The following is a 17,448-nucleotide window of genomic DNA, read 5'->3' on the forward strand; positions in this document are numbered from 1 at the left end:
TTGGTTGATGTATCTTGAGGGTTCCTTATGGCTATTTTTCATATCTATTCTTAGTGATTTTAACAATGCTCATTTGTGTTCTCAACAGCTTACCTGGATCAGTTTGATGCAAGTAATGCTGCGAAGGAATCAGAAGTAAAAGCACAGAAGTTGTTTTCTGAACCAAAGAGGGTTGCAGAGAAGTATCCTGTGGGTGAAGCTGGTGATATAAAGAAGAAAAATATGATTTGTCTTAACTGGTTACTTTCTGATGAGCCACTGGACCTGGAGACAGAGCTGGCACTTGGCTTTTTAGATCATCTAATGTTGGGAACCCCTGCAGCCCCACTCAGAAAAACACTTCTGGAGAGTGGTTTAGGAGATGCCATTGTTGGAGGTGGACTTGAAGGGGAACTTCTTCAGCCACAATTTAGTATTGGTCTTAAAAATGTTGCTGAGGATGATATAGGACGGGTAGAAGATCTTATTTTCTCAACACTAAAGAAGTTGGCTGATGAAGGTTTTACATCAGAGGCTGTTGAAGCATCAATGAATACAATTGAATTTTCTCTAAGGGAAAATAACACTGGTTCATATCCTCGGGGTTTATCCTTGATGCTTCGCTCCATGGTAGGAAAACCCTTATACTAACAGTCTAATAAAAAAGTATTGGATCAAGACTTTTTACAGTTATATCATGGAGGGTGGTAAAGAAGCTGTTTTTTCCATGATATACTCACTGTCAGTCTTACTGTCTCTGTGTATTCCATACAGGGTAAATGGCTTTATGGTAAAGACCCATTTGAACCTTTGAAATTTGAAAAGCCCTTGGAGACCCTAAAAGCACGCATTGCTCAAGAGGGATCAAAATCTGTATTTTCTCCATTGATTCAGAAGTTCATTTTGGATAATCCTCATTGCGTGACAATTGAATTGCAGGTAAATATTTTCTCTTGCACAGCTAGAAAATTGTGTCATCTTAACAACCAATATCATGTATACAACAGTGCTTTCTTGTAATTATTAATTGTTAACCTCTGCATTTTTGTGGAATATGAGTTGTATTTATTTTGCTCCATATGTCTTACATTGTGATTCAGCCGGATCCAGAAAAAGCTTCTCGAGATGAGGCTGTTGAACAGGAAAAATTGAAGCAAATAAAATCATGTATGAGTGAAGAGGAGCTTGCAAAACTAGTGAAAGCAACGGAGGAGCTCAGATTAAAGCAGGAGACACCTGATCCTCCTGAAGCTCTTAAATGTGTGCCCTGTCTCTCTTTAGATGATATTCCAAAGAAGCCTACACATGTTCCTACTATTGTAAGATTTTAGCAATTTTGTACTTATTGACACTACTAAGCTTTTATTTGTAGTAATAACTAACAGGAATAAATGATGTCATTTGTAGCATTATAATCTTACCTTACCTTACTTTCCTACCATATACTTGAGTTTCTTTTGGTCTTGTGTACGACTTTTCTGTATATGGAAGTTTTCTTTTAAATTTTTTGAACTGACTATTTTGCTGAATTGGAAAGTATTTCATTACTTATTGGTCTGTTATCTTATGACGTTTACTTGTGGCAGATTACTCAAATTAAAGGAACCAAGGTCCTGCAACATGATTTGTTTACAAATGATGTGCTTTATACAGAGGCTGTGTTTGATATGCGTCCTTTAAGATCCAGTCTTCTTCCATTAGTGCCTTTGTTTTGGTAGGCAACCTACATTTTTTTCTGAAATAAATTGAATGGGTTTTTTAAGTGTACTCCTTGAAAGGATTTTAAATCCTGGCTACATTGTTGTGAAAGCAGAGATATGTATAAATACTTCTTTAATTGTTGTATTTTTGTATTCAATATATAAATGCTTTGTAACAACTGAAGAAAGTAAAATAAAACTTTTTAACTTTTCCTAATTGTGACTTTAATTGCAGTCAGTCACTACTGGAGATGGGTACAAAAGACATGGATTTTGTGCAGTTAAATCAGTTGATAGGAAGAAAGACGGGAGGGATTTCAGTTTATCCATCCACTTCATCAGTCAGAGGAAAAGTAGAGCCAGCAAGCCACATTATTGTCCGAGGAAAGGCCATGGCGGGTTGTGTCAATGATCTTTTTAACTTGGTATATATTTGCTTTTTGGCCATATTTAGTATCTAACTGCACTTATTGCTATGATGATTTCAAACTGATTTTTTTTTTTTTATATTTTTATTGCAATTTATTATTTTTTGTCATTTTAAAAATGATTTTGTAATTTGTACTCTTTTGAGGAAAAATGATAAATAAATCGATTTTGGCATCTCACTTAGGACCAGTTTCCTGAGTGTGACAAAAAATTGACACAATCTTCATTTTCAGTTGGCTCATTAGGAGCTTTTTTCTTTATATTGCTGAAAGTTAGCAAAAGCTACATATAGTATGAGCCTAAAAGACAATCCCACGATATCACCTTTACATCAATCACACAAAGTGGAATCAACAGGATGGATACCAAGACTGCTATCTGGCAGCCTTTTTCAAACTACAGATTCAAATAATTTAATAAACTAACTAGTAGTTATCAAGCAGAGGGAATTTTTAGTTTTTATCATATTTAGTGTCTTGAGTTTTGATCGATTTTTCTCCTCAAAAATCGTGTTTGGTCATCTATAATTTGCGATGTTCGCATGGGATTTTGGGTTTTGCCTTATTTTATCCTCAAAAATCATGGGTACAGGTGTTCCTATCTTAGGGTTTTTATTGTTTTTTTCTGAAAAACAATGTTTTGTAAACTTTAGTTTCTGGGTTTGGCAATTTTTTCCTCAAAAATTGTGGCTTCTTGCAATCTGTTTTGGGGCATCTGCAAAAGTTTGTGGATGATTTGTGTTCTCCAGATTCTGGGAGGGTCAGTGGTAGGCTCATCTCAATGGCAGGGTCAATGGCAAGCTCATGTCACAGAATGTTCTAAGAAGAAGGGGGAAGCCTTCTCTGTTTTTCTCTAGGTAGTTAGAACAATGACCATTAAAGGAGGGTATTAGAATATTGTAATGTTTCTTTAATGGTCATCGTAGTCTTCTTAGTCGTCTTTAATTAGTTTTTATTTTCAGCTTCTGTTTACGATTGTTTCTTTTAGAAACATGTCTCTTGTAAAATTTTTATATAGAGCTCTTGCTCTATTGTTTAATAACATTGAATATTTTAATATGGTATCAGAGCGGGTCGATGGGGTTTTATAGAGTTTGGTGAATTTAAAAAAAAAATTGTGGGTCTTATTACCTAGATTTTTTTTTTCCAAAACTTTTTAACCGTTTTTTTTATGAAAAAAAAGGTGTTACCTTTGTGAAATTTGAGGAATTTGTTGAGGGGCAGATCGGAGGGTTTCTTTTTTTTTTTTTTTTTGAGGGTTTCATATCTATTTGATTTCGTGGGCTCTAAAAATTGTGACACTAATTTTCGGCTAGGGCACGGGTGTTTTTTTGGGTTGCATCATGTTTTTTTTTTGGATCGCGGAAGTTTTCTGTCTGTGGTTTGTGATTTTGCGTGCGGATTTGATTTCCTATGTTTTGGGTGACATCCTGCATGATTTTCTAGGCTATTCTTCTGTGTGTTTTTGTGCGATTTTTTTTTGTGGTTTTTCCTTTGTTGTGCGTGCGATGATTTTTATTTACGACCTACATTGGTATTTGATCCAATTTTCTTAGCATTTTCTATTCATGATTTGTTTGCCATCGTATTTTTAGGTTGGCCACAATCAATTCTTCAACCCGCGACTCTTGTTTCCTCTACATGATGTCTTCTTTCTTTGCAATCGATGGTTTTTGTGACATCCTTGACCCTTGTTTGTGGCAGCGCTTCCATGATCTGGGTTTTATATAATTTTGCCCCTTTAAAATAAAAATTATTAATAGTTTCTATAATTTTGTCTTAGAAAAAAATATTTCATGGGTCTATAATTTTTTCCCTTAAAAAATTATTGTGGGTTTTGTGCGATTTTTTGCCTTAAAAATCGTTTCGAAAAAGGGTTCTACCGTTTTTCCTCAAAAAATGAAGTTTTGTATTTTGATCCATGTCTCGGATTTTGTCTCGGGTTTTGATCGATTTTTCTCCTCAAAAATCGTGTCTAATAATTTGTAATTCATGATGTTTGTGTGGGATTTTGGGTTTTGCCTTATTTTATCCTCAAAAATCATAGGTACAGGTGTTCTTGTCTTAAGGTTTTTACTGTTTTTTCCGAAAAAACGATGCTTTGTAAACTTTAGTTTCTGGGCTTGGCAATTTTTTCTTCAAAAATTGTGGCTTCTTGCAGTCTATTTTGGGGCATCATGCTCATCTACAAAAGTTCGTGGACGATTTGTGTTCTCAGATTCTAGGAGGGTCAATGGCAGGCTCATCTCAGTGACAGGGTTAGTGGCAGGCTCATGTCGCAGAACATTCTGAGAAGAAGGGGGCAGCCTCCTTTTTCTATGGGTAGTTAGAACAATGACCATTAAGGGAGGGTATTAGAATATTGTAATGTTTCTTTAATGATCATCTTAGTCTTATTAGTCGTCTTTAGTTAGTTTTCATTTTCAAGTTTTGTTTACAATTGTTTCTTTTAGAAACATTGTCTCTTGTAAATTCGTTATATAGAGCTCTCGCTCTATTGTTTAATAACATCGAATATTTTAATAGCTTGGAGGCATGGCACACTAGGTTTTGAGGTAGGAATGGTGGTGTTTAATTATCGTGGGTTAAGCATGAGAGAAGGCATCATTCATCTCAAACATCACTTTGCATGAATCCTTGGCTAAGATGTATTGTTGTGTAATTCAATGGAGTGAGATTATATAAGAAATGGATGCTATCCTTGTTTGTATGAGAGGAGGACAATAGAAAAGAAGGGGTAAGTTGAGGTAATTGTAGTTGTGAGAAATTCTCCTCCTGACTTAGAGATAGGTCTAGTGGAATTTTTCTTGGCCTACAAATGCATGGCTCATCCACTAGAGATAGTTCTAGCTAGACCTAGTCGTAAAGGTTCTTTCCTCATCATAGTATTCTTGGTGTGCAGCCTTTGCTCAAATGTATTCTATGGATTTAGTAAAAGCATCATGAAACTAGGATTGCTTGTGCTAATTTTGGAATTATAACAAGGTACTATTCCATGTTGTAGGAGCCCTTATTGGGAGTCATTGACCAATGCATTAATTGTCATTGGAAATAGGTTCAAGGCACCTATTGCATATGATTTAAGTTGGCCCTCGTTCAAAGAAGCCATGGAAAAGAATGGGATCATATTAGAAGATCAAAGGATAATTTAACAAAAAAAGGGTTGCACTATTTGTTTGATGGATGGATTTATGGTAAGACTTGCATGTTGATTAGTTCCTTTAGGTGGATAGTTGGTGTTCTTGAAGTCAATTGATTCCTTCTAAAAAATGAAGAATGCAAAGATGTTGTACGATATGTTGGAGATTGGAACTATGTAAGTGGGTGGGTAGAATGTCATTCATGTTGTGACAAACAATGCAACAATATATGTTGTCGCAAAGGGAATTCTCTAGAAGATTTTGTGTTACCCAATGCAATAGTCTTCTACTTGAGGATATAAATAAACTTGAACACATGAAAAGCCAAATTGAAAGGGTGAGAAATCATCAAATACATCGAAAAATATCCTTGGGTTCTTATCCTAATGAAAGAACACACTATGTGAATGCAACTTTTGTGATTGGGATCTACATGATTTACTACAACCTTCATGAAATTGTAGAGCATTTTAGTCTCACTCATGTAAGCTAAGACATTTGTGAGCACTAGGTGTTTGGAGTCGCCATACTTGAAAAAATTCAAAGGGAAAATTATTTGAAGATTGTTTTTGATAATATATTTGCCAAATGTTTGATTGAGATCCTCAAGGTAACTTTAAATGTAAATGGTAACATTAACAAACTTACAATATGGGCAACTCCATTACTTCATCTATTCATAGAAGTTATTGTCATTCAAAGTGTTATTAGTTTTAATTTTTAAAGGCTATACTATTTTGTTTAGTCTTTAGGTGATAGAACCTTTGGTCAAGGTTCTATAATTGGTGAATGGGGTTAAAAATCTAATGGGTTATGTCTATGGGGTTATGAACAAGACCAAATAGGCCATCTAAGATTACTATGGGTATAAAAAACGAAAAATATATAAACCCATTTGGCACATGAATCATTGAAGATGGAACAAATAGCTTCACCAACATATGCATGCAACAACCTATTACTTGAAATTGAAGTTTTCCCCCTTCCAATTCTCTTAGGGCTAGTGAAGGGGTTATGTTGGCCACAACGAATGCATAGAGAAGATGATGCTCAACAAAACCCCTAGAGACACAATTCTCAACAAGTTACAGATTTATAAGGGTGCAAAGGGAAGTTTGGTATTTAATAAGTACAATTGTAGTTTACTTACAAAGTTATAGATGTTCTCTTTGTAGAATTTTGGTGGGAAGATTATGGTGCAAAAATACCAAATCTTTAAAGCCTTCTATCTACATTTTGTGTCAACCCCATAGTGCTTTTGGGTGTGAGTGCAATTAGGTATGTTTGAGGCCATCAAAAAGAAGAACACCATATTTAACCAAAAGCACCTCAATGACCTAATTTTGTGCAATAAAACCTTCATCTGTGTGTCAAAAAGGTGGAGGGGAAGCAGATTCAAGATGCAATAGAGTTCAATGGCATCTCCATATTCAAATGGAATAGTGGTGGATATGGATCTTTATGTTCCATGGATGAGATTGCTGATTTTGAGAGGGAAGCAACTAAATGGGCAATAGGCACAAATGTTTAGGTGCAAATAGAAGCGATTAATGGGGCTTCATTGGATGATGATCATGATTGAGGGTGATATTATTCCTAAGGAGGAATATTCACCATCCAAGTTGAGGGAACCACTATTGAGGAGCTTTAGTTGGTGGAGAAATTTCTGAAGTGTTTATATGGGTTTGGAATTTTTTAAAATTAGTACAGTTGATCAATCATCATATCATAAGTGATGCTACGATGTGCATTTTTGAAATGCCCCTTACCAAGATTATTAAAATACTTGCTAATTTGCTACTTTTAGCTCATAGACATTTTGTCAAACACTTGGTAGGATAGACCACTAAATAATATTTTTTAGTTTTACTCTTAGATTGTGCCATGCAAAAGACTAGGCTTGATTTATATTTTGAGATGAATTTATACATGAAATGAAAGGCGAACTATGCATTCACGGGTTCAACAAATCATCAACAAAATAACCAAATATGCTAAATATACTAACAAATAACAACACTTTAAAATAGACAATAACAAATAAAACATACATTCTATGGATAGAAATGATGGAATATCCAACATTCCACCCTTATTATGTCATTGTTCTAAATTACTTAAGAGAATCTTGAAAAGTTTCAAACTTCATACATTGAAGAGGCTTGGTGAAGATGTTAGTTGTAATGCCCCGCCAAGAAACCCTAAGGATTAAACTAAAACACTTGAAAAAAGTACAAATATATTTTTTTTAAAACATTAATTAACTAAATGATGCATTAAGATAAACATTGCATTTAATTTGCACAAACGGAAGACTTCACTACTTCTAAAGGGTCTCCCAACGTGGTTTACTTATTAAACCAAACATTGCTTAAGGTTAATTAATCCACTTAAGATAAATTTAATCATTAAAACTCAATTACACTAACCATGATTGTTCCAAACATTTGCAAGTGATAACATTAACATTTCTATGCTTCATTCATGATAATACATTTTATTACATCACATCTATGATTCTAAATTAGAGATATAAATCCTACCATCTAATTCTCATCAAACACATCTCCTTCACATTGCAAGTTTAAAATAATATTACATTGCACTTTAAACCCTAAGTTTCATAAGAGTACATAATGAATACATTAAAATTACATCCTGCCATGAAGGCATACATAAGCAAATGATACAACTGACCATATAAGGTCCAAGAACCACAAGAATGATCCAAGAAGAACAAATAGGATCTAACTGGAATTACGAGATGCTCGAATCCAAAAGAGCAACGGGAACACTTGTGAAGCCAACTCTCGCAAGAAGGAATGAACAAACACTCGATGGAAAGTGGCACTACCACCCGACCATGTGGCTCAAAAAGAACCACCCCACCGTGCTAGGAGATAGAAATAAGACCCACTAGCAAACCACAAAGGATGCACACATGGTCTAAACATGACATCAGATAATCTCATAAAGCATATACTCACAAACATGACTCCACAATAAAACTCCAGGTGATATCAACAAGACTACACACTACTGAACATAAGGGAAGAGTGTCATCGCATAGCTTGGAATGGTTATCCTGGCAGACCTCCATAGGCCCCGACCCCCATCTTGGGTTATCTTGGTAGGCTCTCTCGAACCCCCGGCCCCATCCAAGTCTCATGCGGACCCAACAAACCTTTCGTGAGGACAAGGCTGTTGGTTTTCTATTCCAGGCCTTCCCACTGCATCTTGGATCTGTACAAGCACTCAACCATGAGCGGGGTAGAATTCATCTTAATTAATGTTTAAGCTACCCAAACCCCTAATATATTGTTAGGTTATCACTTAATTATCCAACTTTCAAGGGGTTATCCTGCTAGCCTCTTTGGGCCCGACCCACACTCGAAAGCCACTCTTCCTTATGACACTACACAAAATTCCCAAAAGAGCTTCAAGGCAAAAATACCAAAGCCAACTTTACAAAGGGAGTTCAAAACAACTAAGTAAAACACTTGGTCACACAAGCCCTATCATATAAGTTTAACCACTTGGACAAATCGGTCTACTCACGAGACACGACTACAAAAGGAAAAGCCAACATGAAAATACCTAATTCCACATATAACCAAAGGACTTGCAATATGACTTCATTACGAAGCCAATCATAAATGAAACAAACACCATCATTTATTTCAGAATAAAGATTTATTTACTTCCCATCTAATTCACATTTGACCAAGTTTACTAAAATTCCTTAATTTCGAAATAAATCAATTACTAACAATTATTTCCAAGTTCAATAAAAACTTCCAAATCAATATTTGCTAAATCAATTTAAAATTCTAAAACCACCATAAACACTTTTGAATCATATATATATATATATATACACTTAGATATAAAAATATGAAATCATACATATTTTAATCTAAAATTTTAAAAAAATAAAAATTATCTATATCTCTTATTTTCCAAATATAATTTCCATATATATATATATATACATAAAACTAAAATTAAAAATCATTTTAAATGCTGCCATGCAAGCATGAAGGGGCGGGGGATGTGGGCCACACTATGGTCCCCGGGCTGTGGGGCTGTGGCTCCCCACAACTGTGGGTTCCACGGCTCCCCATGGGGAAACCCCAATAAACATCTTTTTTTTCTTTTTTTTTTTTAAATATAATAACAACAAAAAAAAAAAAAGGATTTCTAGGTCTGCTAAGAACAGAAAAATCTGGGCAGCGTAACCCCCCAAAATAATCAATTGAAAATTTATTTTTCTTACAGAACTGGAGAATACAATTTTTTTTTAAAACAATCATGAAATCACAGCTATATATAAACAACAACCATACAATTTCTCTGGTGAAATAAATTTCATCTACAAACACAACAGTACTAATTTCCATTTTTTTTTTTTTTTTTCATTCATAGCCAAAACATAAAGTTTTGAAATTTACAAATTCCCAAACTAGGTTTTAACAAAATATATTTCCAAAGACTCACATGGAGATTTAAAACAAGCAACACTGAGGATTTCCATTGCTAAAATAAAATTCAAACCCCCCCTTTTTTTTCTCTAAAAAAATTCTAAAATAAATCCCTCTTCAAAACATATAACACAAACAAATCACAGAGAGTTCATTTTCAACATTAAAATTTCTAAAACAGAAGTTAAAAATATCCAACCTTGCAAGCTATTCTTGGAAGAAATCTGAAGATGAATCCTAGGGCTCTCCACCAATTTTTCAACTCCTCTAGCAAAACCATTTTCAAAACACAGAGAAGAAAAATTCCCAAAATGCCAAGACTCCATAATCTGGAGAAATTTCCCAATATAAAGGATTTTGCCCAAAAAATATCTTTTAGGGCAAAATTCTTTTCCTTCAGAAAATTTCCCCTTTTCTAAAATGGAAATTAAATTCTTCTCCAAAAACAATACATATACATTTTTTTTTAATTTGAATTCAAATTCCTCACACTAAAAAGTCAATTTAGATATTTTAAATTACAAAAAGGTAAAAATGACTTTCTTCTTCATTTTTTTTAACAAATGAACAAAGACATAATATAAATTCCATTAATAAATAAAACCATCAATTTAACTAACCAATTAAGAATAATTGATTTATCTATTTTTTTTTTGAAGGGCAAGCGCTTTTGACTGGAGCTATGAACAAGTGAGATCACATGGGAGGACCTCATCTCCATGTCGTGAGCCAAGGCATCCTCAATGAAGCACTTGTACGGCTTGAGAGCACCAGCCGTCATTTCCATTGGCCAACAAACAGAGATAAACCATCGATCGAGCCGCTGACAGTGAGAGCTGACATCAAACTTTACCATATGCTAGACCTTCCTCGCGGTACGCACTACTAGATTGGTCTGTCAGCACTAGTGAGGTGGAGCAGATGTTTTTCCGGGATGGGGGACCTATGGGCAGTCACAGTCAATGGGGGGCGGGATAAACCTCCACCTCACCGTACCGCCCAGCTTGGACGGCACAGCGTGAGGCTCAGGGGTTTCGACCCCGAGACCTCCACCAGGAGGTGCGCAACTTACAACCGCTGTGATACATGGACAACCCATTTGATTTATCTATTTAACCATAAAAGTGCCCTTAATAATTTATCCTTAATTTAATTTAATAAACGCAATACACATTAACTATTAATAACCATAAGGTATTAATAACTAATTCTCATTAAGTAATATAAGAAGAGAATAATTAAATTCACAAAATGCATAACACGCAAACTCAACTAAACAAAGCAAAAACACAACTCGCATACCAACATAGGGAAGGTTGATAGACGACTGACAATGCTCACTATCGAGCAAGGCTAGGAATGAAATTTAGGGCCTTAAGACTATCTCCTCCACTTCCATCGGATTAATTAGGTATGCTCAGACCTGTGGAACCAGGTGAAGTCAGTACCTTGTACTTGCAATTCCTGCATCATTGAACCATACATACATATATATATATACAAACACGGTAAACACATCGGTGAAAAAGAAACGTGACTTTTTCGTGTTTCACAGAAGTGAGTGACGGGAAATCATCTCCTCGCATCCCATACAATTTCCACACATACATGATAATATATACATAAAGCATCTCATGCATAAGGTAAATGTGTTAGTCCATGGTCAATAACACATAAATAAAATTAACATCTAATCATTTATAAGGAAATAAAGCATAAACAACATTCATTGAATCTCAAATCAAAGCATAATCCAACATAGCATAATATCTGAATAAAAACATCACCACATAGTGTATCCACAATAATCACTAAAAAGTCAACCATGGTCAAAATAAGTATTGAAAAAGTCTGATCGAGGGAGGGGTACTACATTATTACATTGCGCTTGAGTAGAACAAAATTGGAGTTGAATATTGAAATGATAACTTGTTATATATTAATTACAATGGAGATGAATGATAACTCGCTATATAGAGAATACAAGAGGATCTTTCCATAATGGGAATGATCAAGAATAGAAACACGAAAGACAGAAAGAAAACTTCCTAAAACTAACTAAAGACGAAAGACAAGAGAAACATTCTAAATAAGAACAAACTACGAAAAGGAAATATCATAAACTTACTAATTGAATGACCATTAAAAACATTACATAATTACTTTAATACCCTCTCTTAATGGTCATTCTACCAACTACCCCACAAAAGACTTGACATAATTTGCAGGTCATTTGGCCATGAATGCATAGAAGGCTGCCCCCTTCTCCTTAGAACGCTTTGCGACATGAGCCTGCTGAGACCCTCCCTTGTTCTGTAGAACTTCTAGATATGACCAAGCTTACCACAATCTGTTGACGACAATCCTTCCAACCTGATGCTGGGTAACAAAGCCATTCCTCCCCTAGATTGAGATCAACTTCTCAAAAAACTTCACATTTTTGAAAGAACAAAATCGTCAAAAACTTTTGCAGAAGAACATTGTTCGCCCCAAAAACCCTAGGTGCAACCCAAAACAAGTTGCAAGAAACCACGATTTTGTGGAGAAACTGCCAAACCCATGATGCAATGCTGAAATCACACACGATTTTGTGAAAAATTAGCCAAAAGCTTAAAAAACCTCTCCAATTTTTTGGAAAAAAATGAGAAAACCCTCCATGATTTTTTTGGAAATAAAATCAGAAAATCCTCGTCTACAAATTTTATTGAATAAATTCGCAAAAAAAAAACCTTCAGAAACCCTTGGTCTAAGAAAGCCACGTTCTTTCTTTAAAAAACGATTCAAAAAATTCTGGGAAAAATTACAGTTAAAAGGCATGAATTTTAAAAATTTGTCAAAAGATCTATTTTTTGCTCTGATACCATGAAAGGATAATTTGTTATATATTAATTACAAAGGAGACGAAGACTCCTTATATAGAGAATGCTAGAGGATCTTTCCATAATGAAAACAATCAAGAATAGAAACACGAAAGACAGAAAAGAAACTTCCTAAAACTAACTGAAGACAAAAGACAATAGAAACATTCTAAATAAGAACAAACTATGAAAAGGAAATATCCTAAACTAATTAACTGAATGACCATTATAGAAACATTACGTAATTACTTTAATAAATATTACTTTTTTGAACATGTTCTCATATGATGTGGTAGTCAATTTCAATGTGCTTGGTTCGTTCATGAAACACTCCATTACAAAACAGCTTGAGCTTTGATTGTCACAAAAGAAGATTGTGTGTTGATTTTGAGGTACTCCCAATCCTTCTAGTAGATGATGTAGCCAAACTGCTTTACAAACTCCTGCACTTGCTGCATGATATTCTGCTTTGAAACTTTATATTCTGCTTCTGCTAATGAACCAGCAACTGTTGCTTGCTTCTTACTTCCCCAAGAAACAAGACTTGAACCTAAGAAGAAAACAAATATAGATGTGGATTTCCTATCAATATGAATTGATCGTTCTTTTAATATTCCAAGCCATGATTTATTGTATGGTGGATATACCTTAGTACCCATTTTGCTGCTTTCCAATGACACATCTTTGGTTCTTGCGTGAAACATGAAAGGTAATTATCAACAAAACTAATATCTGGCCTAGTGTAAGTCAAATAAATCGAACTTCCAATCATTTGTCTAGAGGACCAAATTGTTAGCATAAATATTTTAGACAATGAAATGGTCAAGCTGACAAATTTTCCATAGTTGAAGTGGCTGATAACAGTTAATAAACAACCTTATGTTGAGGAGTTTTTGTTGAAACTCCACTTGTTGGTTTTTACAAATAAATGCATCATGAACTTGGTTGATCTTGATCATACTAAATGAATGACACAACACCTCATGAAGTGCAAGTATTGCAGTATAAAGAACTCAAAATAGAGTCATGCAAATACTAGGGACAGGTATTTGAGATCTACACATTCTACCTCCCATCTCAAAGAGATAGATATCAAAACAGACTTTGAGAAGAACACACACACAAAAAAAAAAACAGTGGAGGATTCACACAACCTGCACGTTCAAACTGGCCAGGTACAAAATATGGTATATTCAGACCTGCTGAAAGAATCATTTAACAGTATCTAGCACAGATCCAATCTGCTTCTGCATATTGTTGGAGCTTGGACAGGGTTAAAGCTTGTTATGCTAGTTTTGAGATAGAAGCATTCATCAACCTCCACCTCTGATCACGCTTTGCAGTATGACAAGCTTGTCCACTCCAATGCCACCAAGTTGCTTATGCTTGCACAGGTTGGACACTTTACCAATTGCCTGGTGGAGGCAAAAGATTTGATCGGCTTGTTGGGCAGATGTATGACCTAGAAACTGAACAGAAGAGATCAGAGTTGTGAGTCCATGTCTCATGGGCATTGCCAAGATAACACAAGCAACATGGAACACATCTTGAACTTGAATTCTGCTATGGTAGCAAAAACGTTTTTAGTAGACACTAGAGGCACTAATACCATATTAGATCCTGCTATGCAAAATACTACGCTTGATTTGTATTATGAGGTGAATTGATACATGAAATGAAAGGTGAACTGTGCATTCATGGGTTCAACAAATCATTATCAAAATTATCAAATGTGCTAAATATCCTAATGAATAGTAGCAATCTAAAATGGACAATAATGAACAAAACAAACAATCCTGTAATGTCCCCATTTGGGTGTTTCCTTTATTTTATCCTAGAACAACAATTCCAACTTAAGGTGAGAACTGTAATACAAAATTTTACCCAAGCTGAGGACATTTAATTATGATATTGAAAGATCCCTAAATAGGTCTTTTGCTGCCCTATTTAAATTTTAATTTAATAAACTATATTTTGGGGCCTTTTTGGTGTTCTTAGAGACTAGACAGAAGATGCAGAAGAGTTTGTTTATTTTGTGTTGTTTTTTGGTGATGGGGTTTGCAACATATAACAAGAAACAACATAAAAATGAACTGTAATCAAGAGATCAGCTTCTGATTTTTATATGACAGCAGATTACAATCATCTAGAAGTGAAATAACATTCACATGTACAAGCAAAAAACATACCAAGGATCCAGTGCTAGGGTTTGAGGCTGGTTTGCTATCCAGAAAATGGATACAAGTTGAGAAGGATGGTGTAGGAGCAGATCAGTGGATCCAATCTGCTTATTCTGCCATAAGATGAATTACCAATAATAAATCGGGCAAGAACCCAATTACCAGCTGGAAATCCAACCTTTGCCAGGCAAAATTATACAACTTTGACCTTCATTTCCCACTGTTTTGCTCACCTTGATCACAAATCTAGTCAGTTGATTGTGATTTCTTCCACACTCCCCTTTCTAATCACAGATCAAGCACAAGAAATGGAGTTAGAACCCTCCATTTAATTTTAAATTGATGCACAGCCTTCTAGAATGGTACGACACTGCCTGGAATGGTACGGCTGCGATTATGAAACCCACACTTGCTGCAATTTCAAGACAAACTGCTCAGAACTGATGTATCATACCTAATGGTGATTGCTGGGCTGGTTTTGTTGCTAAATTGACCCCCAATGGGTCTAGACAAGGCACATCCTTGTCCCACGTGGGCAAATTAGTGGGTACACCTCCACTACCAATGCAGATTTGAGGGTTTACATCCTCCAAACACCTGCAATTTCTGCTGCTAATGCAGAGCAGAGAAAATCAGAAATAAAATAATAACATAATACCAATTCCCTCCTCCAAAATGTCTAATAACCTTTTCCAAAGAGTGGCATAACCCTAAATGGAATATCCAACTAAAAAAGCATCTTCCTTGGCATCTTTTGGGTCCACGGAGCTTAAAGGCTTAAAGGCTTTTAAAGAATGACAAGGGTCTCACCATGCCATGTCATTTAAGTGATTTGAGCAAAGGGGTGGTTTATTAAAAGGTACGCATAGCACTTTATTCAAACATAAGCCTTTATTAAAAAAAGAAACTTAGGCTTATAAATTAACTTTATACTTTTTCCTTATTAACTTTTGACACTTAGAAATTTTTAAGTGTCTTTATTCATCAAATGCAATTTGGGAATTGCATCAAAAAGATGGGGACATGACAGATACTTAACTTAAAATTTTAAGAATAGTTCAAAATATAGGACTTAATAACTTTTTCTGATCTGTACACTTGAGACATATATATCTCAATGTTATACAGTGCTGCTGCTTAACTGAACCCTCAGATTAGAGTCATAATAAAGTAGATTCTCACAACTTATGTTGTAGTTCTCCCTTGCAACTTGATCTTCAAAGGCTGTGAAATGACTATAAATCATTAAATCTTCTCTCACAATGATCTGCTATAAGCTCTTTGTGTGTCCTCTCTTTTAAATCTGTTATAGTAATTCTATATATTTCTGCCTTGGTATAAATCTGATATATAATTCTTACACACTCCACCTTCCAAATCTGAGTGCCGCTTTTGGTAATCTTCAGCCCTTCTGCCGGTAACTTAATAACCATTCTGATCTCATCTGGTCGATCCTCCCAAGCACAATCAACAAGGCAGATAATCATGGAAGTAGTGTGATCACCCTCAATCAATCCAATAAAGTAGTCAATATTCATGATCTCTTCATGGACTTACTTATCGCTCAGCGCTTGGTTATCGACCTTCTCCAATCTAGGTCGATCCTTAATATGTACGATACTAGGCCAGGCCAATTCAAATACTTGTAGTGTCTTTTCTATTGATGAAGACTGCGTAATGTCCCTATACTTGATCTTAACTATTCGTTCTTTGCTGCATTGGTTTTGAATGCTATTATCAGTTATAAAGATAATACAAGGAGCTTTCTCAATATCAACAATACTTGATGAGGTTCAGTTTGGTGACATCACAAATCCATGGATAGAAATGATAGAATTTCCAACATTTACGATATAGAACAGCTACAAATAGAATTTGTGAAAGCAGCTGATATTAAACTCATACAACTTCTGTATTGACTGCTGATAACATTGAGGCTGATACAAAATCACACAAATCCTTGTTTTTTAAATACACTCATACATATGGCTAAATCAATATTAAATTGAGCTCTATATACTGGAAAATGTGGACATGTAAAGGCTGTTACAATCAGAAATAAAATTCAGAAATTGTACCTTATAAAGAACTTTGTTGTAGCTTGTACGAGCAGCAATTAATTTAATATAGCTAGAAGATTAACCAATTTTTAATAGAAATCCCCAAACTTAATTAAATTCAGTCCCAAACTTTATAGAAATCCCCAAGGTGAATGGAAATTCCAATGGAGTTGGTGGCTGGTATGATTGTTACGCAAATCTAAATATACACCCAAAATTATCTTTTCTTAAAAATTTATTTTTGCCTACAAACTTAAACAAATTTGTTGCTTGTAATTTCCAAACTTCTACAAATAAAATAATACTAGAAATATGTAAGTCTCACAAATTAATCTCAAAATTGTATCCTTTCTGCACAAACCATGACTTTGAATGAATTACATCATATTGGCTCGAGATCTTTCACTTCCAAAACCAATCTTCGCTTTTCATCCTAGGGTGGTTGTTGAACAAACTTGCTCAACCTCCACATTAGGGTTTCAAGAAAATATCAAATCTAGAATATCAAGATTGAGGAAATAACTTCGCTCAACCTTCTTTTATAACCCATTGGGTTCTTTCTACAAGTCATATTTCTAATCATTGAATAGCTTTCTAGAAAAATCATATTATCCCTCCTTAT

The 17,448-nt window shown here is 34.8% G+C and overlaps 1 protein-coding gene across 1 annotated transcript in view; it reads left to right on the top strand.

Moving 5' to 3' along the window:
• LOC131034568 (presequence protease 1, chloroplastic/mitochondrial) overlaps positions 1 to 17,448 on the top strand; it is a 153,674-nt gene that overhangs the window by 116,249 nt on the left and 19,977 nt on the right. The window contains exons 8-12 of the mRNA XM_057966102.2: positions 89 to 609; positions 754 to 918; positions 1,080 to 1,298; positions 1,566 to 1,693; positions 1,915 to 2,104. Coding sequence (XP_057822085.1) covers positions 89 to 609; positions 754 to 918; positions 1,080 to 1,298; positions 1,566 to 1,693; positions 1,915 to 2,104 — 1,223 coding nt within the window. The remainder of the gene's footprint in view (positions 1 to 88; positions 610 to 753; positions 919 to 1,079; positions 1,299 to 1,565; positions 1,694 to 1,914; positions 2,105 to 17,448) is intronic.

Source organism: Cryptomeria japonica, chromosome 5 (assembly GCF_030272615.1).
Source record: "Cryptomeria japonica chromosome 5, Sugi_1.0, whole genome shotgun sequence".
Classification (NCBI taxonomy): domain Eukaryota; kingdom Viridiplantae; phylum Streptophyta; class Pinopsida; order Cupressales; family Cupressaceae; genus Cryptomeria; species Cryptomeria japonica.